At 37.0% G+C, this 22,086-nt stretch overlaps 5 protein-coding genes across 6 annotated transcripts; 2 read left to right on the top strand and 3 right to left on the bottom strand.

Annotated features, from left to right (window-relative positions):
- Positions 1–39: 39 nt before the first annotated feature.
- Positions 40–1,968, bottom strand: LOC127810499 (galactinol synthase 2-like). The gene is made up of 4 exons (XM_052350016.1): positions 1,527–1,968; positions 968–1,288; positions 727–861; positions 40–595 (listed from the first exon to the last, which is right to left on the bottom strand). The coding sequence occupies exons 1-4, from the start codon at positions 1,857–1,859 to the stop codon at positions 389–391; spliced, it is 996 nt and encodes a 331-aa protein (XP_052205976.1). The 5' UTR covers positions 1,860–1,968; the 3' UTR covers positions 40–388.
- A 3,993-nt stretch (positions 1,969–5,961) lies between these two features.
- LOC127810691 (chloroplast stem-loop binding protein of 41 kDa b, chloroplastic) lies at positions 5,962–10,843 on the bottom strand. The gene is made up of 10 exons (XM_052350296.1): positions 10,674–10,843; positions 9,884–10,018; positions 9,297–9,383; positions 9,102–9,196; positions 8,775–8,825; positions 8,370–8,430; positions 7,407–7,628; positions 6,995–7,111; positions 6,831–6,920; positions 5,962–6,267 (listed from the first exon to the last, which is right to left on the bottom strand). The coding sequence occupies exons 1-10, from the start codon at positions 10,773–10,775 to the stop codon at positions 6,088–6,090; spliced, it is 1,140 nt and encodes a 379-aa protein (XP_052206256.1). The 5' UTR covers positions 10,776–10,843; the 3' UTR covers positions 5,962–6,087.
- A 1,149-nt stretch (positions 10,844–11,992) lies between these two features.
- LOC127809203 (Golgi apparatus membrane protein-like protein ECHIDNA) lies at positions 11,993–16,621 on the top strand. The gene is made up of 6 exons (XM_052347962.1): positions 11,993–12,150; positions 14,312–14,368; positions 14,449–14,652; positions 14,813–14,872; positions 15,129–15,255; positions 16,305–16,621. Exons 1-6 carry the CDS (start codon positions 12,136–12,138, stop codon positions 16,391–16,393), a joined length of 552 nt encoding a protein of 183 aa, XP_052203922.1. The 5' UTR covers positions 11,993–12,135; the 3' UTR covers positions 16,394–16,621.
- Positions 16,622–17,272: 651 nt separating this feature from the next.
- On the top strand, positions 17,273–20,160 carry LOC127809513 (putative pentatricopeptide repeat-containing protein At1g56570). 2 transcript variants are annotated; one of them, XM_052348357.1, is made up of 2 exons: positions 17,273–18,154; positions 18,305–20,160. In XM_052348357.1, exons 1-2 carry the CDS (start codon positions 17,525–17,527, stop codon positions 19,514–19,516), a joined length of 1,842 nt encoding a protein of 613 aa, XP_052204317.1. In that variant the 5' UTR covers positions 17,273–17,524; the 3' UTR covers positions 19,517–20,160. The 2 variants fall into 2 exon arrangements, with proteins under 2 accessions (XP_052204317.1, XP_052204315.1); XM_052348355.1 differs by having other exon boundaries at positions 18,302–20,160.
- Positions 20,161–20,685: 525 nt separating this feature from the next.
- LOC127810080 (uncharacterized) lies at positions 20,686–21,479 on the bottom strand. Its single transcript, XM_052349320.1, has one exon. The coding sequence runs from the start codon at positions 21,418–21,420 to the stop codon at positions 20,920–20,922; it is 501 nt and encodes a 166-aa protein (XP_052205280.1). The 5' UTR covers positions 21,421–21,479; the 3' UTR covers positions 20,686–20,919.
- Between the last annotated feature and the right edge of the window lie 607 nt (positions 21,480–22,086).

Here is a 22,086-nt window from a genome sequence, read left to right as displayed (position 1 = left end):
ACTGCTTATAATCATCGGATGCTTAAGAACTTTGGTTGATACCACAAAATATATTCTTAATATATTAACAAACAATCACTGTCCAAGTAAGGGTATACAAACCAAGGGCACTGCTGCTATGTTGCCCACATGTATGTGGGCCCACCCCCTTTCTCTCAGGGGCCAACTGTTATATTGCCCGACCGTGGGCTACATAACAGTTGCCTACAAACTAAACTTCCACTCCAAGGGTGCCTACAATAAAAAACAAGAGGCCACCCTTTTCAATCTATCAACCTATACACTAATTGGGAAACATGAATGCATACATACATATATGTATGTATGTATGTATTATACAAACACACACCCAGGAAGAAGAAGGAGACTTAAGGAGCTCGGCAAGAAGCTAGGCGGCGGATGGGGCGGAGACGAAATGAACCACGCCGGCCTTCGTCAACGCCGCCGTGAAATTTCTACCACCTTCACCATCCACGGCTCCCTTATAATCCAACGACTTGTCGTCGTATATGTCCCACCATTTCTTCACCAGCATCTTTATGTCACCTCTGTCCATGTTCTCTTCTTCTCCGGTGAACCTCCACGGCTTCGATCCCTAATCAAAACGAAAGATTTGCCGTTTCAGAATTCACCTTTTTTGCAGAGAACTTCAAGATTAATGGAATAGAGAGAGAGAGAGAGAGAGAGAGAGAGAGAGAGAGAGATTCACAATTGAATCACACTCACCGCAGCACAGTAGTGAACAACCTTGACTTTGTCGAGCTGAACATTCTCCGGGTGTCGCCACAACATGGCCAGAACGAGGTTGTATGTTGATGGGATGGGCTTGTAAATATCCCTAAAGAACATATTCAAAAAGTCCTGCAAATCCATCCATCCATCAAAAACCCACGACTTTATTCATTTTTCACACAAATAAAATTTTTTTTTTTTTTTTTTTAAGATATAGCATCCAACCCATAATTACCTGCTCAGCGAAAGAGGTAGGAGGGGTAATCTTGAGAGTCCGCAAGAGGTCATCGTAGACGGACAGGCTGGGTTCGTACACAAACATGCCGGCGTTGAAGTAGAGCGCCGGCTTGGGACCCAGCTCCGCCGGCCAGTTGACCTTGTGTGGCCGTTGCTGGCAATACCCAATCTTGTGCTGCGGAGTGTGGGACCACGTGTGCTCGCAGAAGCAGTCCATCACGGCGTAAAAATAGCCGTCCGGCATGTCGAAGAGGTGGTCTATGTTGCCGTACACTTGGATGTCTCCGTCCAAGTATATCATCTTGTGATACTCCACAAACTGCATCCAAAATGAATTAGTTAGTTAAAGAGGGCAGGGCGTCAATACAACAAGCCTTTAGCACAGGGACTCAAATCAGCCAATTGGGTCACCCCAGAGGAGCAAGATTAGCTGCCCCCGACCCAGTCGACGTAGTGGGTCTGCACCCAAAACTCTTTTTCCCTTGGCTAAAAGAAGATTGAAGAAACTTACAGTTACAGTAAAGAAGATAAAATATCTTTGATACTAAGTTGTTTACCTCCCATATACGAAGTTTGGAGTAGTTGATGACATAGTAGGCCATGGCGAACTGGGTCTGGTTCTCCGGCGGATAAACGGGCTCGATCTCGCGGACGATGCAGCCCTGAGCCACCAGCATGCGGCGGTGCTCCTTCGGGACGTCCGGCAGCACCGCCACGACAAGCGGGTAAGCGGTGTTGACCTTCCTCAAGCCCTTGGCCAGCCCCACCACGCCCTTCACGTAGTCCCCGTTGCCGGCCAGGAACGTCACGTACGCCCTGCTGCTCAGGCTCGCCGCCTTCGCCAGAGTGGCCGCCGCCGCCTTGTTGGCTTTGATCACATTAGGAGCCATATTGGTTATAGACAAAGAGGAGCTGAACGAATACTTCACAAAGAAAACTGGGAGTTTTGAGTGTAATTTTCTTAAAAAACAGTACAGCGCAAATCCGATAGTGTTGGGTGAGTTCGAATGGTCTCGGCTGTTCCCGCTTATAAAGGCATTGCGTGGTGTCATACGGCGTCGTTTTGAGAAAACTCTTAACGACATCGTTTTCAAGCGATATTGTTGGACGAGACGGCGTCGTTTTGGGTCCCGAATTTTTACTTATTCGAACTCGAAGAAATCGGACTGTACACGTGTCGGCGAAGTTGGCGGTGATCTGATTCGACGGTCAGATGTTACCATCGAATTGAAATCCGCCAACAAGGGTCGGTGATGTAAAAAGGTGAAGCGTTAATTAATTAAATAATAATACTATAAACAAAGAAATTGGATATACTACAGAATATTCCCTATGTCTCTGTTACAGAATCACCCCTTAATTTTGCCATATCAAAGAGAGTCAGTCAGAATGGTATTATTGAAATTATGAACAAATCTGGGGTCACTAATGTAAGAAGAGGAATTATCCTGTGCACGCTCAGACCATACTTCAGTGTGATCCAGTTCTTCCTTTCACACGAGATCAGAATGTGACGGCTGAGATAACGTCTGGCGTCATTGACGGTCCAGATTCATCACGAACAGTGGCGATACTGTGAGCTCGGCTGTCCCTGATCACATTCCCCCAGACGAATTAATAACTGCCGACAACGGCTACCAACGGAAAGAAGGCGCTTGTCAGTTGTCAGTGTTCTGCCACGTGGCGAACAGGAGGCGTCAGTTGGTCTGACTCGGAAACTTCGTGGTGGATATGGTAAACAGAATGGGTAAAGTGGGGCCCGGTAATAAAAAAGCGGGGGCCGACTTAGCGCGTGTCAAACCTACCAGCCCTAACAGCCGACGACACTGTGTCCGGGCATTAGAATGCCAGGTGGTGTTTCACGGTGCTTTATGACACTTGAGAGGGTGGCGTGGCTTCATGGAAGGAGGGGCTGTTCAAGTCTTCGGGGGTGTCAGGTTAGGATTAGTTGGGTAAATCAGCGTCATTAGCGGGATCTGGTAGAGTCTTGGATAAGGTGACAATTAAAAAGAAAAGGAAAGAGATTAGTAAGCTGTACATTTTTGACCCACAAATCAGGGCTTTCCTTACGTTGCTTAACTGCAAACAGTATTAATGATAAAATAGACATTTGGATAAGGTGGTGCTGGGAGACCATGTCCATGAGTGGAATGTTGAATTTTAATTTGGATTATGATATTTGTAATATCTTAAATAGGGTGAGCATTGGATTCGATTTTGCCAAACCAATTCAAATGATAAAATTGAATAGATTAAATAAATTTAAAAATTAAAAATAATAAATAAATTAAAAAAATTGAATCTATCGAAAAAAATTAAATAAAATTAAAAAATTATGCGGGTAAATTTTCTAATTACTCGAGTAAACAATAAAACTGCACGAGTAATCTTAGATATTATTTGATTAACAAAAAGAATTAATCGATTATTTTTTAAAATAAATGAAAACTGAAAAACCCTCAATTTATTATCTATCTATTCTTGAGATTGTACGTGAGTAATTCGATTATTATCAACTAATGAACAATATTAGCCAGTTAATCTTTGAAACAAACAAAAAGTAGACTAATTTTTGGACTATTATTATTCAAGTAATAAATAATATTAGTCGATTAATCTTCATAACAGAGAATGAGCTAATTTTCGGACTATTATTACTTGAGTAGCAAGCAATATTAGTCGATTAATTTATGAAATTATGCGAGCTAGTTATTATTACAGTATACTCAATAACTTACAAAATTAATCAAGTAATCAAAATTCTACTCGAATAATTGATTAGTTCAATTATTTTAATTTTTTATATAAAAATAGAATCAAAATAATTGAAATTGTCAAATTTAAAAACTGAACCAAACTAACCCTTAGTTTTAATCCAATCGAATTGTCAATTTCGATCGGTTTGATTTAGTTATTTTCATTAAACGAAATGTTGGACACCCTTATTTGTATATTTAAATTTAATATTTTATATTAATATTTTTCATTATGTGTGTTATAGGAATGTAAGTAAACAACATATTAATATTAATGTAGAGTGTTAATAAAAGTGTTAAAATTGAGTGTCTGATAAAGATATTTGCTCTATTGTGGTTAATGTTAATTATTATTTTAAAGATAATAGTTAAATAATAACAAATATATCTTTTTATCATAAAATGTATATTTATTATATTTTATTTTTAATATCCAAACAATTTTATTGGCTTAATAATTAATGTTTTGAATATTCAATCAACTAATATAATTCTTTAAAGTGTTAAAAATAAGATATATTTATTACTAAAGGATAATGGTCAGTATTACCCTTTATCTATCTATGACATATAATGAAGCCAATAAGGAAGTTGGGGAGTCTTTAATTCCCCACCTGGCTCTATTATTGTATATGATTTAATTTTCTCAGTTAGGGGTTTTTGTCTTCAAGGCTCTACATTTAGTTAGATAACGGGTTCGTCAAATTAGTCGTAATTATAACTTAGGGCTTGATGATTGCATGTTTGATTACTTATTTTGTGGGTTTTTTCTATTGGTTTTTGCTCTGTTTGTTTTTGACGTGCTCTTCAAAAGTTTGCATGGAAGGTGTTTGTACAAATGTCTGTATGAAAGAGACTTTCTTTGCATGTCTAAAATTTTGCATGGGAGGTGGGTTCGATGACTTTCAGTTACACTGACAATACACAATAAAGTGCAGCAATTGCAGTCAATCCAGCAGCCACAACAAACAGTTGAAGAACTCAATTACAAACAGTCGCATGAAAATTGATGGCATTCTTGGAACATGTCAGAATCAACCTCAGGTTCAGTGCCCTTTGTTCTCTTGTGTTATATACTTGACAATTGAAATTTATGTCATCATCTGATTATAATATATATTTGAACCTACTGCTTCTGTGTTTACACAACAAAATATCTTTACCATTCATGAAAAAATTGAAGAGAGAGTGAACACTTTTGGGTGGTATTACTCATGATGCCCGCCAAATTGTATGGTGAAGGTGATAACAAATAATAGTCAATTTAAGTGCACAAGATGTGGGGTTGCAATTGAATTGAGTTGACCCAAACTTTGCTAAGCTAGGATTTGCTTGCGAGTCAATTTTTAAACTTGAACTCGATTCAGGTTCGACTTGTCAACCTTTTGATCAACCGAATTCGAGTGCCTATTGGCAAGCCCCAACTGGTGCTTGGGCTCGACAGAACCTATTATTTTGTTTAAATCTAATTTTTATTTTACTTTATTATATATACATATATCATATTATGTTAAATAATTAAATTAATATATATAATAATTTTAAACATATTTAATTTATTATATTATTATAATAATTTAAAATTTGATGACTTTATGTTAATAATATATTTATAAAATTATAAATAAATGTATTAATGTATTTATAAACGAAATTATTCACGAACTTCTAATCAAATATCTTTACGAGTTTCTAATCGAGCCTATTAATATTTACAAATCTCTAATTAATTATGTTCATAAGTTTTGACGAGCCGAATTTTATAGAGTTCAAGCTCAACTTAAAAGTTAGATTCATAATCAACTGATTTACCTCAACGAATGAACCCAAATAAGTTTTTTGTCGAACCGAACATCGAGCTGCTCGTGAACGGCTTGGCTCGACTCATTTGTGACCCTAACAGGATGTGATTTAATTTGTGATTATCCTGTTACAAGGTATTAAGTAGTCTAATTTTGTTCTGAATGTCTTTGGAAATGTGATTGGTTCTTAAATTAAATTTGTTTTGTTCACACTTGGCATATTTTAGGACTGGGAACCCACTACTTAAAAGTCATTTGTCTTGTAGGTTTAGAGTTCAAGTTTGTGTTAGTGATCATACAAGCACTGCTATATTTGTGCTTTTTGATTGAGAGATAGAAAAGATGACCAATGTTAGTGCAGCTGAGTTAGTTAATTCTTACAATAACAATGTTTACTTTCCAACAGATTACATTATTTCAAGAAAGCTACACAATGGAAATTTGAAGCCATTATATATCATAAAAGCCTAAAATATGTTGACACATCTCTAATGAACAAGAGGCAAAATACAGGGCAAGAAAGTGAGAGAAAGTACAAAGAAAAAGGCAGGATTCAGCAGCTAGGCTTGAAGGACCAGGGACTTGCCAAGAATCATGTCATCTGTGGAGAAATCAGCCTCTTTTCTGAATGTCCCCCTGCCAAAGTCTAGATTGTAGGAGTCTGCAAGACCTTCTACCAGATCGAACTCTGGCTTCCACCCCAGCACGCTCTTTGCCTTGTCAACCGATGCAAAGAAATGCTGCATTTTACCATAAAAGAGGCGGGGGTTGATGGCATTAGCATTGCTTTCTAATCGAATACAATTGAAATGTACATGTCGTAAAATTGAATGTTTCAGTCTCTGCTCTCTTTCTAACCGAATGTTGTCGCTATCACCTTGGGGGAGTCAAACGGGATCCAATTCTTTTATGAGCATAGAATCGAACGTTTCAGTGATATCAATCATCATGGATGGAATGTGTTAGATCTTTTTATGAGCATGAGGAGATGATCAGCATGGTGTTTCCACAAAGAGAGCAACCGTGTTAAAGTTTCCCAGGCTAAGGCTTGATTTATGAATTATGGTGGACGTTTTCATGCTCTATTTCATGAACAAAACCATCTTTTGAAAAATTAGCCAAGTAAAGAAGTTCATTGAAGATCACAGCAGTGTTGGATCTAGAGAAACTAGTATCCTATAAATAAGCTTCCTTCTGTCAGCAAGAACTAACTCTAATTCAGGACAAGTTTGTTTCTATCACTCAATGGTCGCCCTTCCCACAGATCAAAACCAATGAAATTTAAACACTGCATCCGACCTACCTGGTCGCGGAAGGGAAATGCTTTCTTTTTACCGAAATCAAACTCCTTTGGGTTGTAGTGAATAATCTCAGGCTCAGGGAATCCAGCAGCCTGCAGGAAACATGTAATTTCATCCTCCAGTACATTATGGGTACTAAATCCCATAGGAAGTCAGTTGGGATTACCTTTGCGCATGCCCTTGCTAATCCATCAAATGTGACGTATTTTTCTCCTGAGATGTTGAATACTTGCTTGCTGGCTTTATCGTTGCCTAGAACTTGAACAAAAGCAGTGGCCAAGTCCTAGGAAATTTTCAACACAAGTACATCAAAGACCTGCTCTTCTAGTCATGGAACACAAGAGTCCTAGAAAGTAAGTACTATAGGAAAGGGCTGCTCAACCTATTGTCTCTTTTGGAAAAATCGAACTTAATAGATCTAAGGAGAATAGAATGCATCAATCTCACGTATTTGTTTTAGCCTTCCGGGTTTGTTCTCTTCATGAAGAGAAAATTCTCTTTTCCACTACAAAAATGATCAAATTTCTTTCCAATGATTTCCAACAAGGATCAGGATAATCAATTGCAAGTTCACTTACCTTTACGTGACCCAGCTGGCTTATTTGCATTCCTGAGTTGGGAATGGGAATTGGCCGACCTGCTTTTAGCCGGTGGAAGAACCATTCTTCAACAGGGTTGTAGTTCAGTGGTCCATAGATATAGACTGGTCTGATGGAAGTCCAATTAACACCCTTTGATTCCAGTAAGCTCTCAGTCTCGAGCTTTCCCTTGTGCCTGCTCTTTGGATCAACTGCATCCGTCTATCACCAGCACCAAGAAGTCAAAATAATCATTTAGTAGAAAGAAAGAGTTTCACCTAACAAAAAACAAAGAAAGAAAGAAAGAAAGAGCTCCAGAACAAGAATGGTTCAAGTTCTCTAAATGGCAACATCTCCTGCAAGAAATGAAGGATTACACCTCATCCCCATGATTTTTAAGTACCACAGATGATTTGAAAACAAGTGTTGCCAGGAAAAAGGGATATTTATTAGGCTTTGGCTCTTTTTTCTTTTTTCCTTCCTTTTTATTCTTACGTTTTTCTAATACAAAGGCTTTAGGGATTAAGGTTCGATATGTTGTTGTTTTTTACATACAGAGGCTTTAGCTCATTAAATTTGGAGATAAACTTACAAATTATAGAAGATAAATTTATGTAAAGTGTGTCATATCTCAAGTCCTTTCCAGCCTTGTTTAGAGGATTTCCTTTGTTTGGTGAAGATGAATCCTAGCAAAAATTTGAAGAAGACAGTTGATGACTGAACAAATTAAAGTTTAAAATTTTGCCTGATTGCTTACCTAAAAATAATAATAATAATTTAGCCTGATCAAAGTATCACTTGAAGGATGGTTATTGAAAAAGAGAACATTTCCTTTGATTAGCTTTAACTAACGTTATAATTTATGAGGTCACATATAGATGCTGTCAACTGTCACACCATGGTAAAATCTGAAACAGGTGAAAAAGAATATATTAAAAGCACAGGTATGATCATTAAGCTAACCTCAAAATGTGGTAAAAGGTCTGATTTGAGATAAACACCAGCCGAAGAGCAGTATATGTACCTGAAATTCAGCAACTTTTAATTACAAATGGGAGAAAATACAAATATTTCCTAGTAAAGTGCAGAGCAGTTTTCCAGTTTTTCAGAGCCAAAAACATCAGTTTTACCCTATTGACTCAATTTAATCCATCGAAGACATTGCCATTAATTCAATTCATGAAGACATCTGTTTCACTTTATAATTTTCACATTTCTTGAAGGTAAATTGGCTCAAGAGCTTGAGAAAAACATTTTAGTTGTGGAGAGAGTTTCAAGTGGTGCCACCCTGATTGATGAATAATGCAACACAAGCATGTTTTATGAAAATAGGATGACATGCTCAGCATTAGACTGTTCATATCTTACTGCTCAAGCTTTGGTAAAGCATCCAGTATCGGCTCCACCTCATTTGCCTCTCTTCCTGAAGATATGCCAAATAAATTGTTCAAACTGAAGAACTTAGAGTACAAAATGAAATAGATAAATGCATCCTTGTGGAAGTAAAGTGCATGCTATGTTGGGAACTAGTTTTGTGGAAGGAAAAGAAAAGGAAAATACATGGTCTTATATACATGTAAAAATGCATATACATAAAAATTTTATTTTCGTTTCATCTTCCCTTCTGTTGAAAAATCGAGAGTATGAACATAGGATTATGAACATGCACAGGGAGAACCAAAATTATGGCTACACTTGCCATTAATGTCATAAACAACATCAAAGCCTTCAGCTGAGAGACTGGTTTTCACCAATTCAAAGTCCTTCCTGTCTCCTTTCAAATGCAAGATCTACACTAGGAGTATACAATTTTTATTGGTCAGGGAAAACAGAAAAAGGTATGTAAGCTAGAAGACAGAAGACAGCATTTCGAACAAGGCTGATAATAACCTTAGAACAAAAATCAGCATAATCACTGTCTGATTCACTAGGCAATTGTTGGGTGATTGGTGCCTTTCCTCTTGTGAACAAAGTGACCTGCATTAAGACAGATACCATTTTGTTGAAGGGCCACAGACATCTTCAAATACAATTCTATATGATAATTGATTGTCCCAATACTTCATGACATGGAAAAAGGATGAAAGGCACTTCAGAAAGTCGAAACATCATGAAAAGCAAACTAGAATCATCATCATCATCAACAACAACTACACCTTATTTTAACCAAGTTATGGTCGGTGGCACGACATTCATAATGTCAATTGACTTCTAAAAGTCAAATTGACAAAACAAATTCATACAAAAGAACAATATGGCAAAGTTTTACCGGATGCCCTAATGAGAGAATGATGAGATAAAGTTCCAATACCATCTTCATATGAAAAAGTTTCATGACATGATGGTGAACAAAAATAATTGATATGGTCATGTTCCATCACATAGTTGACATTGTGAAAGCAACCCATATAAGATGGAAACATAACAGAAAAGGCAAATTAGATTTGAGAAGATGAAATGGAAAAGATATCCCATACCTGATGGCCCTCCTTCACGAGAAGTCTTGACAAAAACACACCGATAAACCGGGTACCTCCCATTATCAGGATTTTCTTGGCACTCGATGCTGTAACATTTAATGCATTTTTTGGCCGCCAGACCCTTCGTTTATACTACGAAAGATATAAATTCATGAATTACACAAACTATTCGGAAGTAATACAACAATAAGGCCAAGGGCATAGATAAAGACATGATTTGTGCAGTGTATATCATCCTCAAGTCCTGTGGAGATCAATGAGATTGTAATCAATCTTCTTCACAGGGAATTAGTTCCCAACTGCATAAGGCACTCATTGAGAACAATCTTGATGACTTCTTTCTCGCCCAACAGAGAAAAAACCGGCCAAAATCTGCTTCCGGAATCAGAATCCCCCTCACCCCACCCCCCCAATGCCAGGTAGATTATGCCTCATGCTCAGTAAACGGATGCTAATAACTAATTTGTTTTCTGATTCATGAATGAGAGGCATCGGCTTCAGTAAGTTTTTACTAACAGAGCAAGCTTCAACTGAGAATAATGTATGGATCACTGAATGCTAATAATTTGGCCCAATTATGACTTACCCAAGCATTCCAATCACTCATTTCGAACTGTGGAATGACTCAATTTAAAGATTACTTCCAAACAGAAAGCCAGAACATGGTTAAGAAAAAAGGGAATTCGGGCTCACTTATCAACTGTGCACTAGCATATTAAACTTGGGTGTTCTGTATACATCTGTATGTATTTATATATAGAGGGAGGGGGGGGGGGGGGTTGGTTACCTGAATGGAGGTAGTCAATCTGATGCCATTGAATTCAGAGACAGAAGAAGGGAGGAGGGAGAAAGAGGGTTGTTTCTGGTGCAGAACCAGGAGCTTGGCCATGGTTCCTCTCCCTCTGGTCCGATGGGTCTGTTGTAACTGAAATTTGAAGGGCTCTCAAAGCTGCTGCCTTCTCTCCCTTTATTTTTGGCCATCTCCTCCCTTTCTCACAATTGGGATAAGACAGTGACCCCACCATTACCCTCGTTGGTTATATCTACACTCCCATCCTCACACTCCACTGCAGCCTCATATTCCAAGATGTCCAGAAACCCAGGGACTGAAGTGGCGGATGATTCGGAAGTTGAGAAATGAATATTATACGAATAAATGGAGAGTGATAATTTAAAAAAAATAAAAATAAAAATACGAAAAAAATAAGTAAATAAAAAAATATTTTTTTTTGTAAATATAGAAAATTATATATTAAAAATTAATATATAACTTTTATATTATATATTATAATATATGATATACAAAATTCCCCCTATATTTTTATATTATATAATATAGAAAAAAGTTTCTCAATTTTTTTTTTTTATTCCTAACCCAAATAGGGAGGAACAAAATTTCGTCTTTAATCTATTTTTATATAAAAATATGTTTTCAAATTAAGAACGTATTTTTTATATTTTTTAAATATTATGAAACAAGCTCAAAATATTTTTAAAATTATAAAAAAAATCTTAAAATACTTTTTTTAATATTTCTCAACATTTTGATATAATAAACATTATCTATGTTTCTGTGCATCATAAGTAAGAGACTCATAATATTTTTAAAAGTAAAAAATGTCCCTATAAGTGATTGTAAGATAAATTACATCCAATATCTTTAACATTTAATAAAAAAGACAGAAATATTCTTAAAATTACATTCAATATCTTTAACATTTAACAAAAAGACAGAAATATTCTAAGATAAATTACACTTTTTCTCTTAAAAATACTCTCATATTTTCTCTCTTATTCATCTATTCTTCTCATATGATGAGTTAGTTGAAATTTAATAAATATTTATCTTTTTCTCTTTTCAATTTAACAATAATTTAATAATTATCTATTCAAAAAGAGAAAAAGAAATCAAAAAACTGTATGATTTTATGTAGTCCACTAAATAAAAGAGAGAGAGAAAATATAAAAATATTTTTATAATATTAATAAATAAAGTCAATTTGTAAAAATTATTTTATTTAAAATTAAAAAACCATCCTGATAATCAACTGGATAGTCCGGACCCGGATGGAGTCCGACCCACCCCCCATTCAACGAGGAAACGGATCCAGAATTCTCAATTTGGCACCAAATTAGAGAGGGAGAACCGACATCTATAACAGAACAGAGCTAGAGAGAAGATCGAGAGAGAAAGGAAAGAAAAGCTCCACAGAGTTGTGATTTAATTCTCGAAATTCTTCTTCCTCGTCATGGATCTGGGCCCTGTAAGTTCGATCATCTCGCTTCTGTTGTGTACGCTTATGAATGCGCGTGCTTGATTCGTTTCTTTTCGTTCGATTTCATTTCTTCCAACCTAATTTGATTTTTCACGCCATTCCGTCGAAGAGCGAGAATTTGATGGGGTTAGTGGGGTAACCTGTTTTATTTTTCTATGTACAATCGTTTTTAGGAATTTATATTTTCGTTTGTGATACATATATTACCTTATGTCTCGTAGATCTGTGGTAAGGGTTGTCCTTTTTCTGTTCTATTTTATACCCTCAATTCAATGTGAATTTAATCGGAAACTTTCTTATTCAGACATGATTGGGATGGCAATTAGTGTTTTCCCAGCGTGCGTAATGGAAAGTTCGAGTTTGTAAATTCAAACTACGAGCTCGCGATGTTAATGAAAGGAAAAAAAAAATTGATAAAAAAAAAAATCTTTTTCTCCCAGAAACACGAATTACAGATTGGATGGCAATGAACAGTTACTTATGCAATTTCTGCAAGCTCTTCTTAAGGGATTATCTGCCACCTATGAGGGATTATCCAGCATGCCATTGAGCTAGTTCTTGGGTTTCAATTACTTAATTTTCCCCATTATAGGATGAACCCAAAAGAACGAGCTGAATTGAATAGACAAGTGGAAGACCTTTTTGACTAAGGGATTTGTTCAACATAGCCTTAGCCCTTGTGTTGCACCTACCCTTTTAACCCCAAAGAAAGATGGATCTTGGAGAATGTGTGTGGATAGATTTTCTAAGATGGTACATTTTCTTCTTGTAGTAGTAAGAAGACAGATGCTTTCCATGTAGCTAAATTGTTCTTTGGAGAAGTTGTTAAGTTGCGTGGTCTACCTTCTTCCATTGTATGTGATAGAGATGTCAAATTTGTTAGTTATTTTTGGAAGACACTATGGAAACTATTTAGGACAAGTTTGAAATTCACTTCTACTTCCATCCCCAAACTGATGGGCAAATTGAAATTGTGAATCGTAGTTTGGGAGACTTGGTTAAGTGTCTTGTAGGAGAGAAGCCTAGTAATTGGGACGTGGTTTTGTAACAACTCTGTTAATAGGTCCACTAGTAAAAGTCCTTTTGAGATTGTTTGTGATTACTTCCCTCGCACCCCTATTGATGTTGTACCCCCAGATGCCTTAATTTTTGAGCCTGCTAAAAATTTTGCCCAACACATCCATGACTTACATGTTGAGACTAGAAGGAAAATTGCAATGATTAATGTTGACTATAAACTTCTTGTTGATGTACATCGTAGGGCTCAGAAATTTAACAAAGGTGTTTATTTCATGGTTCCTGTTCGCCCTGAGCGCTTCCCTAAACATTCCTTCAAAAAATTGCAAGCTCGAGCTAGTGGGCCCATTCCTCATTCGAAAACTTGTACCTAATGCTTATTTACTTGACTTACCTAATAATATGAATATTAGTACTGTTTTCAATATGGAAGATTTAACTCCTTACCGAAGTGCATTTGAGCCTCTTCTCTTTCCTACTAGTGTTCTTGTAGTCCTGTTCATGAATATTTCTCTGTCACTTGGATGTTGCTCAATACTTTGGTATGATCAATGGATTTCTAAAGTCTTGACCCCTTTATGTGCCCTTGCTTTGTGGAAGGGTAAGAAAGGATATAGAAAATAGTGTTGGATAAATTCAAGGTGCCAACAAAGCAGCCCCTTTTTTTTTTTTTGCTTGTGCATGTTTGCACGTGCGTGCGCATGTGAAAAAGGTAATTCTATTCTTCTAAGGACGAATCTTCATTAAGTGCAATAAAATGTTTAGAACTGCTGTCTATTTATTGGATTCTCTCAATTGCTAGTTTCTCATTTTTCTATGATTCAAAGGACAAATCTTCATTAAGTACAATAAAATGTTTGGAAATACTGTCTATTTGGATTTTCTCATTCACTAGTTTCTCATTTTCCTATTATTCGAAGGACGAATCTTCATTAAGTGCAATAAGATGTTTGGTACTGCTACTGGATTCTCTCAATCGCTAGTTTCTCATTTTTCTATTATTCGAAGGACAAATCTTCGTTAAGTACAATAAAATGTTTGGAACTACTGTCTATTTATTGGATTTTCTCATTTGCTAGTTTCTCATTTTCTTTTTTAATTCTCACTTTTCTTTGTTTACTTCTATGCTCAGCCTTCAGGGGAAGACTATGCCCACCCAAATATATGTTTCTTTCATGTGTTCTTCAAGGTATTGTTTTCTAATTCACATCTTGTATTTGGTTCCTTTATAATTATGGTGGCTATGTAATAATATTCTTGATTTGTCAGGGGGCAGCTTTGGCATTCTACATACTTTCCGCTCTCTTTGTTGATAGCTTTGTGATTGTCTTTGTGATCACTGTTCTTCTTGCTGCTCTTGATTTTTGGGTAGTCAAGAATGTCAGTGGGCGTATCTTGGTTGGACTGCGGTGGTGGAATGAAATAAATGATGCGGGTGAGAGCTTGTGGAAATTTGAATGCCTGGACCATGAGGTTGGTGATGAGTGTTCATTGCTTGCTTAATGTTCAACTTTTCCCTTCGTCATATCATTGCCTTCTTTCTCTGAGAACTTTTTGTGGCTATTTTTGGCTCTCCACTCATGAACTTGACATTAACTATTCTTTTACATGTGCTTATCCTTGTCTCTGGTAGTCATTAGCTCGAATAAACAAGAAGGATTCCTGGCTGTTCTGGTGGACCCTTTACCTTTCAGTAAGTGAATATTAAAGTGCCATTACTCTCTCATAGTCCCCATTGTGAATTATACCATACTTTACTGATGAAAGGAATTAATATGTAATTGTTGAGAGGTGGTTTTGAAAGTCAGTCATATACCACGTTGAAGAAACTGGTGTTACAAACATTGTTCTGACTTTCTTTCTGCGACTTCTTATATCAAAATGATTGCTAAGAAAAAAATTTATTTACTCAGATTGATAATGTACAGGGCTTTTTTTTCATTTTGTAGGCAGTTGCATGGTTTTTGCTTGGAATATTCTCTCTCATAAGGTTTCATGCTGATTATCTCCTCGTTGTGGGAGTTTGCTTGACCCTTAGCATTGCAAATATTATTGGCTTTACCAAGTGTCGCAAAGGTTTGTTGGCTTTCTAATTTTATATCATAAATTTAGTTGCTCTCTAGCTTTTTTCAGCCCAATCATCTCATTTCCATGTTGTCTGCTCTGTCATTTTGCTAAAGCACCTGTATCTCAGTAGAATATCAACCGATGTTTCTGTACTACTGCAACAGAATTATTTCATCCTTTTGTAGGTTTACCTTTCTAACTAGGATCTTGAATTTTAATAGCTTGGTAGTGGTTGGTTTAAATGTTGTAATCACTATCTAAATATTCCAAGGCCAAATTTTGCCTATGGTTGTAATTATATAGGTTTAAAAATTGATTTGATAAATCTAGTGCTGTGATTGATAGGTCATTTATAGAACAAAACCTCTATTCGTTTCCATCTAGTTGGATCTAATTGTATTTCACATATGTGGGTCTAATCTGTTTCGAGTTTTGTTATTAATTTATTTATGCGTCATCATTAGATTGGTTTTGTATCTTGTTGATACAGAAGCAAAAAGGTCATAGTCCAAGATTTCTAATTTTCAACTATTGCGATGAATTAATAATGTGATCAAAAGAAACTATTGAGGTCTGCTTAGTCACAGTGCATCCCTTGAATAGCAGAATAGGAGGTATATGGCCTTTCAAATTTGAGGGGATGGAAAAATCTTCTGGGCAATTCATTTAGCTTCCTGTTGTAGTTCAGATGGCATTAGTTATAGCATCTCACGTGGTGAAAGTGTGTCAAACCTTACATTGGACATGTTATTGATATATGTATAATGTGTATATATACACACACGGCATATGTTGTCCTTTCTCCTCCAATCAATTTGTAGGAAGTGCTATTGCAAATCTGCATGAGCAAATATTATTCCAGCTTCTTTGACTAGCATGTTTGATCAATTTTTGTCTGTTAAATTTAAGAAAGTGACAAAGTTGGTTTCCTCTTCTAACCCACAATAATTAAAGGTGCACTTATTGCTGTCTATGTCTAATATTATCGATTTATACACACATATTTGTCTCGTTTGCATACTTCCTTCTGTAACAAAAGTATGGGTGTTTCTCCTCAGATGCTAAAAAGCAGATTCAAGCCTTCGCCTCTCAAACCATTGCATCTCGGTTGACATCTACAATACAATCGGCGTTCAGTGTAGTTTGAACTGTTGCTACAGAAAGATGGAAGTAAAATAGTAAAGATGAAGTTGAGAACTGATTACGGCATGTACATGATTATGCCAACAGTACAGTGTCACTGATGCTCTCAGCGTTACCTTTTTGGATGTTTTGGTGCTTCTTTTCTTCTTTTTTCTTTTTTTTTTCTTTTTTAATGATGATTGTATACAGCGAAGACAAAAAAATAAAAAATTGTTCATTTTTGTGTTGAAAATGGTGCTGGTTATGCTTTGTGCCTGTATGTCTAGTAGTAATAGTATTGGCTCTATTCAAGCTTGCAGCTTGCTTACAATAATAGGATAGGAAGAACTCGTGTGTGTTGCTGCTGCATTTACATTACATGAATGAGTTCATCTCTTTGTAAGCTGAAGCTATTTTCTTTAATGAGGACTACTCAATGGGCTCTATCTTCTGAATCTAGATTCAAAATTTTGGAATTCATTTGTTATGAATTCCATTTTTAAATGAATTATTAGGTTTAGCCCAAAACCTAAACATTTAATATGTTTTAAAATTTAAGTTTTAAAGTTTAAATTTTAATCGATAAATAATATGATCAAATGGCTATTCAAATGTAAACCTGGTTTGTTCTAATTGTTAAAAATGGGAATCTCTTGTCTTTTAAAAATTTTACATTAATTAATGAGCTAAAGAAGAACAATTCATCCTATGTTATAGATTGAATAATCGGATAAATAACATGTCAATATTAATTTGATGGGTTATAAGTTTGATTAATGCCATGTTAGTTAAAAGTTCAATTTATGATTTATTTTTTTTAATATAATAAAAAATACGAACATAAAAAATTAAGCAAGTGCAATCATCCAAAGACGAACAACTCCATCCAATCCATTCTGCAGTCCACCCATTAACTAATTTAGGAGAGGTTTTGTTTACAACGGGGTGATTGCCATTGGAGATGTTGATGGCTTTCAAGCTTTTTTACTCTTTGAGTTCTTCTGACAAGGCATTGAGTCTAATAATTGCAAACTACAAGTAGTCTGCTACATCCTACATATTCCGGCTGCCATTTAGTTCTACTTTTATTTATTATTGATGATCAAAATTATTATGTAATCTAGACAACTAGAGAAGTCATTTTGAGGCTGGGATTATGTACAACAGAATGAGTGGCAGCAAGTTACTCTCCACTTGTCATTACCATCAGATCCCTCCATTTGTCAGAAACTCTCTCCTGTTGGCTTGTAACAGCACTACCCCACAAAACTCACTTCCCTTTCAACCCAAACGGCCCTCCATTTTGGCCACCAATCTCATCAAGTCGTACTTCGACCAGGGCCTGGTAAAGGAAGCCCGTGTACTGTTCGACGAAATGCCTGACCGAGACGTGGTTTTATGGTCGGCCATGATTGCCGGCTACGCATCTTGCAGCTACCACGCCGATGCGTGGATGGTGTTCTGCCTGATGATGAAGGAAGATAAGGAGCACCCAAATGAATTTACACTGTCAAGTGCGTTGAAGGCTTGTAAAGGCATGAACTTGCTCTCTTGTGGCGCTCTGGTTCATGGCTTGGCTATTAAGCGCGGATTCTTTGGTTCCACGTACGTTGACAATGCACTTTTGGACGTGTACGCGAGCTGCTCTGTTTCAATGCATGAGGCTTGCATGGTTTTTCAAGAAATTCGTCCAAAGAGTGCTGTATCATGGACTACATTGATCACTGGCTATACTCATCGCGGTGATGGCTATGGAGCGCTCCAAGCTTTCAAGAAAATGCTATGGGTATGTATCCGCTATGGCCTCAAATACTAGGAATATATAGCTGTATATAAATGGAAGGGCGGACCATTCAAGATGTAATATTATTAGTCTTGTTTTCTTGAAGAGTCCAACTCCAATTCATTCATACTTTTCTTGCATCTCTTGTAGCAGGAGGATGCTGAAGCAAATGCATTTTGCTACTCAATTGTAGTAAGAGCTTGTGCCTCGATGGGTTCTCACATTTGCGGGAAGCAAATTCATGCGTCGGTAATTAAACATGGTTATGAAGCGAATATTCCTGTAATGAATTCTGTTTTAGACATGTACTGTAGGTGCAGCTGTTTAAGGGAAGCAAATCAGTGTTTTCATGGGATGACTTCAAGAAATTTGACTTCCTGGAACACATTAATTGCTGGATATGAGAAATTTAATCCTATCGAAGCGCTCTATATATTTTCGGTCATGGAGAGTGAAGGTTTCAGTCCCAATTGCTTCACATTCACCAGTGCTATGGCTGCCTGTGCTAATTTAACAGTTTTGAGCTGTGGGCAGCAGGTCCATGGAGCTATTATTCGGAAAGGCCTTGAAAGAAACATGGCATTGGCTAATGCACTTGTAGATATGTATGCCAAATGTGGAAACATTGCAGATTCCCGGAACATTTTTGGTGATATGTCACAGAAAGATTTGGTTTCTTGGACTTCTATGATGATTGGATATGGCACCCATGGATTTGGCAAAGAGGCTGTTGAGTTGTTTGATGAGATGGTCGTTTCGGGTATCAGGCCCGATCAAATTGTGTTTATGGCAGTTTTGAGTGCTTGCAGCCATGCTGGGCTCACAGATGAAGGCTTGAGTTATTTCAAGTTAATGACAGATGACTACAACATTGCCCCAAATCAGGAGATTTATGGATGTGTTGTGGATCTGCTAGGACGTGCCGGGAGAGTCAAGGAGGCTTATGAGCTGATAGAGAGTATGCCATTTAAGCCCAACGAATCTGTTTGGAGTGCATTTCTTGGCGCTTGCAGAGCGCATAGGCTCCCTGACCTGGGAAAATTGGCATCAAGAAGGGTATTGGCTTTGAGGCCAAGAGTGGCGGGTACTTATGTGATGCTGTCAAACATTTATGCAGATGAAGGCAAGTGGGGAGAGTTTGCAAGACTGAGGAAGTTGATGAGAAGAATGGGGAGTAAAAAGGAGGCTGGAAGAAGCTGGGTTGAGATAAGAAATGAGGTTCACAGTTTTGTTGTTGCAGATAAGCTGGGTTTGCATATACACTTGGTCTACACTGTCCTGGATATGCTAGTCCACCATATGGTAGATGCAGATTATGTTCCTGATTTAGATTGCTTGACGAGCAGTTTTGAACATGTCACTTGAATGGGCTGCACTCATGACCAAAGGGATCAAGACATTCATCCAGAAAACTTAAACTTATGCTTAGCCTCTGTTGGCTGTCTTGCAGGGAAGTAAACAAAGTAGAGATCAACTGTTTTGGGGTAAAATGGAATTTTCAGTTCGGTTAGGTCAATACCCGAAAAAGGGCATCTTATTCTTGTTAAAAACTGAAAGAAGATGCTCGATCAAACATCAAACATCAAACATCAGCCAGTATAGATGGGTAAGGAATATGGAAGTCACACCCCTCCCTCCGGGCCATATTATGTAAGTCGGTGTGCATAAATCACTAGTCGGGCAAATAAGCCAAGACCCAAAGGGGATTTGCAGTTGCCCAGAACTAGTCTGGTACTTGAAGAAATGCAGAGGCAGAGGCTCTCTGAACTCCTTTTGTAAGTCCAAAATATTCCCTCTTTTTTCCTTTTTCTTGTAAACCTCATGCTATTTGTTTTCACTACATTACTTTACCAAACAAAGAGAGGAAGATTGATGAAATATGATTTCGATTCAGATTCATATCTTCAGCCGCCTTCTGTTTTTAGTAAGATTGTAACAAAATATTATTGACCAAGTCCTTTGTGCTGTGATTTTAATTTATATTCTTAACTGGTAGCACTGCTGTGCATATTCAGAACTATTTTTAACCAAACAAATCATTATTGATAAAGTACTTTAGCAATTAAATAAACAATTATCTATTTAGTAGTATGTTTTGACAGCTCAACCACCCCTTAATGCCATAATTAGCAGCAGTTCTATTAGGTGGATGTTGGTTATCCTTAATTAGGTGGGTCTCTTTCCTGCAAATACAGATACTTCTAGAGCATTACCAGCCATTGCTTCCATTCAATTAGATTAACACCAACCCTTTTATTATATATCTTCATATGATTTGTATGAAAACTCTCATGATATTTTTCATTGGAAAAACTTTATTCTTACAATTTTTTATTAATTAAAATAACATAACAATGTTAATTTTAAAATTTTTATTTTGATTTCAAATAAAAATCCTATACCCAGTATAGGATTTAATTTAGATCCAAAAAAGAGCAATATTTTGTATCCAAATCTCCAAATTAACAAAGAAAGCTCTTTTTTTTAAGTAGTTTATCAAACTTAGTCACTGACTTCCAAATCTGAATTTCACATTTAAATCCCTAATTTGTGAGTTATTCAACCCCGCTTGATTATTTATTAATGGGCTAATAGCAAAAATAATCCAAACCAAATGCTGCTTGTGTTGGAACAAACTTAAGCCACCCAAGTGAGATTGATCATCATTTCATGAGAAGAATCCCCAGAGAAACTCAAAGAAAATGGATCAAACTCTAAGAAACACTAAAATTTTAACTCATAATATATATATATATATATATATGAGTTCAAACTTCATTCACATCCTGGGCAGCAGCAACAGCTTCTGCAACAGCATTATTAGGCTCCTTCACCACCTTAGCCGGCTCTTCCGCCACAAAAGCGTCCGCCGGAAAGGACCTGGAGAGGCCGGTGGTGGACTGGAAAGTGATCTTTCCGGTGGGCGGCTGGTTAAGGTAGATGTCAGTGAGGGTGAGCCAGAGGAGGAGCTCCTTGGCCTTGACGCCGGTGAGCTTCCTGATCTTGCCTGGCTCAACAATGGCGGTCACCTCAGTGCCATAAGAAACCAGCTTTCCAATCTTCTGAAACTTGTGCTCGATCTTCTTCTTCTGCTTCAGCCATGCAAACCCAGTTTCCGCAACGTAGCCCACCTCTATGATGTCCTTCAATGGCAGCAGCCCATTGGGCAGCCCCATCTCTGTGAGAAGGAACTTGGACTTTTCTTGGCCGATTTCATCTCCATGGTAGACTTCGGCTTTGGATTTCATCTCTTCTGTGATCAGAGCCATGCTTAATTTCCTTCCTCCTTATGCGTTTCTACCTCTGTCTTGGTGGCGATGGAGATTCGTAGCGGTTTGTTTATATAGCTGCGGTATTGTGCATTAGCCCCTCAACTTGGGCAAATTCTCGAAAATGCCATTGGGCCTGGAAATGGGCTGAGAAAAATTGCTTAAATTATACCCAAAAATAAAAAAAGATACTATCTTTGTGGTTTGTGTATGACTTCGTTAATGAAGATCCTTTTAACGTACGATTGTGAGTGAATTCACGAAACTTATATAAAAAGTATGTTATTATTTCATACAAATTTATTTTTTCCATTTAAGAGAAGAGAAGGGATGGAGCTGGAGCTGGAGCTGGAGGAATTAATAATTTACAGACATGGGAAGTCGGATATTAAATGCGATATGGGTCATTGGTGGTGGATGGAGGATGAAGCCATAAATTAGCCATTGACCAGTTGGATGAAGAGATATATAGCTGTAGAACAGTCACCTACCCAGCAAATGAAAATCCCTCTTTAGACTCATTTTGCACGCATTGCATTGAGTGTTTATATTTGTCATCTGCTCGTTGTGGTTGTTGGTTTCTTTCACTTTGGCAGTGTGAGTAGCCTTTGGCTCACTCTGTAGTTATTGTATTGACAATTTGACATGATGCCTTCACTGCTCGCC

This window comes from Diospyros lotus, chromosome 9, assembly GCF_014633365.1.
Source record: "Diospyros lotus cultivar Yz01 chromosome 9, ASM1463336v1, whole genome shotgun sequence".
Lineage (NCBI taxonomy): Eukaryota > Viridiplantae > Streptophyta > Magnoliopsida > Ericales > Ebenaceae > Diospyros > Diospyros lotus.
This window is presented reverse-complemented; position numbering and strand designations above follow the sequence as displayed.

Coding starts and splice junctions, on each gene's coding strand:
- LOC127810499 (XM_052350016.1), bottom strand. CDS start 1,859: ATGGCTCCTAATGTGATCAAAGCCAACAAGGCGGCGGCGGCCACTCTG. Junction 862..967: donor CTACCTCTTTCGCTGAGCAG/GTAATTATGGGT, acceptor ATGGATTTGCAG/GACTTTTTGAATATGTTCTT. Junction 596..726: donor TTGTTCACTACTGTGCTGCG/GTGAGTGTGATT, acceptor CGTTTTGATTAG/GGATCGAAGCCGTGGAGGTT.
- LOC127810691 (XM_052350296.1), bottom strand. CDS start 10,775: ATGGCCAAGCTCCTGGTTCTGCACCAGAAACAACCCTCTTTCTCCCTC. Junction 10,019..10,673: donor GATTGACTACCTCCATTCAG/GTAACCAACCCC, acceptor TATCTTTCGTAG/TATAAACGAAGGGTCTGGCG. Junction 6,921..6,994: donor TAGCAAGGGCATGCGCAAAG/GTAATCCCAACT, acceptor TGTTTCCTGCAG/GCTGCTGGATTCCCTGAGCC.
- LOC127809203 (XM_052347962.1), top strand. Junction 14,653..14,812: donor TTGAATGCCTGGACCATGAG/GTTGGTGATGAG, acceptor TGTCTCTGGTAG/TCATTAGCTCGAATAAACAA. Junction 14,873..15,128: donor GGTGGACCCTTTACCTTTCA/GTAAGTGAATAT, acceptor TTCATTTTGTAG/GCAGTTGCATGGTTTTTGCT.
- LOC127809513 (XM_052348355.1), top strand. CDS start 17,525: ATGTACAACAGAATGAGTGGCAGCAAGTTACTCTCCACTTGTCATTAC. Junction 18,155..18,301: donor CTTTCAAGAAAATGCTATGG/GTATGTATCCGC, acceptor CATCTCTTGTAG/CAGGAGGATGCTGAAGCAAA.
- LOC127810080 (XM_052349320.1), bottom strand. CDS start 21,420: ATGGCTCTGATCACAGAAGAGATGAAATCCAAAGCCGAAGTCTACCAT.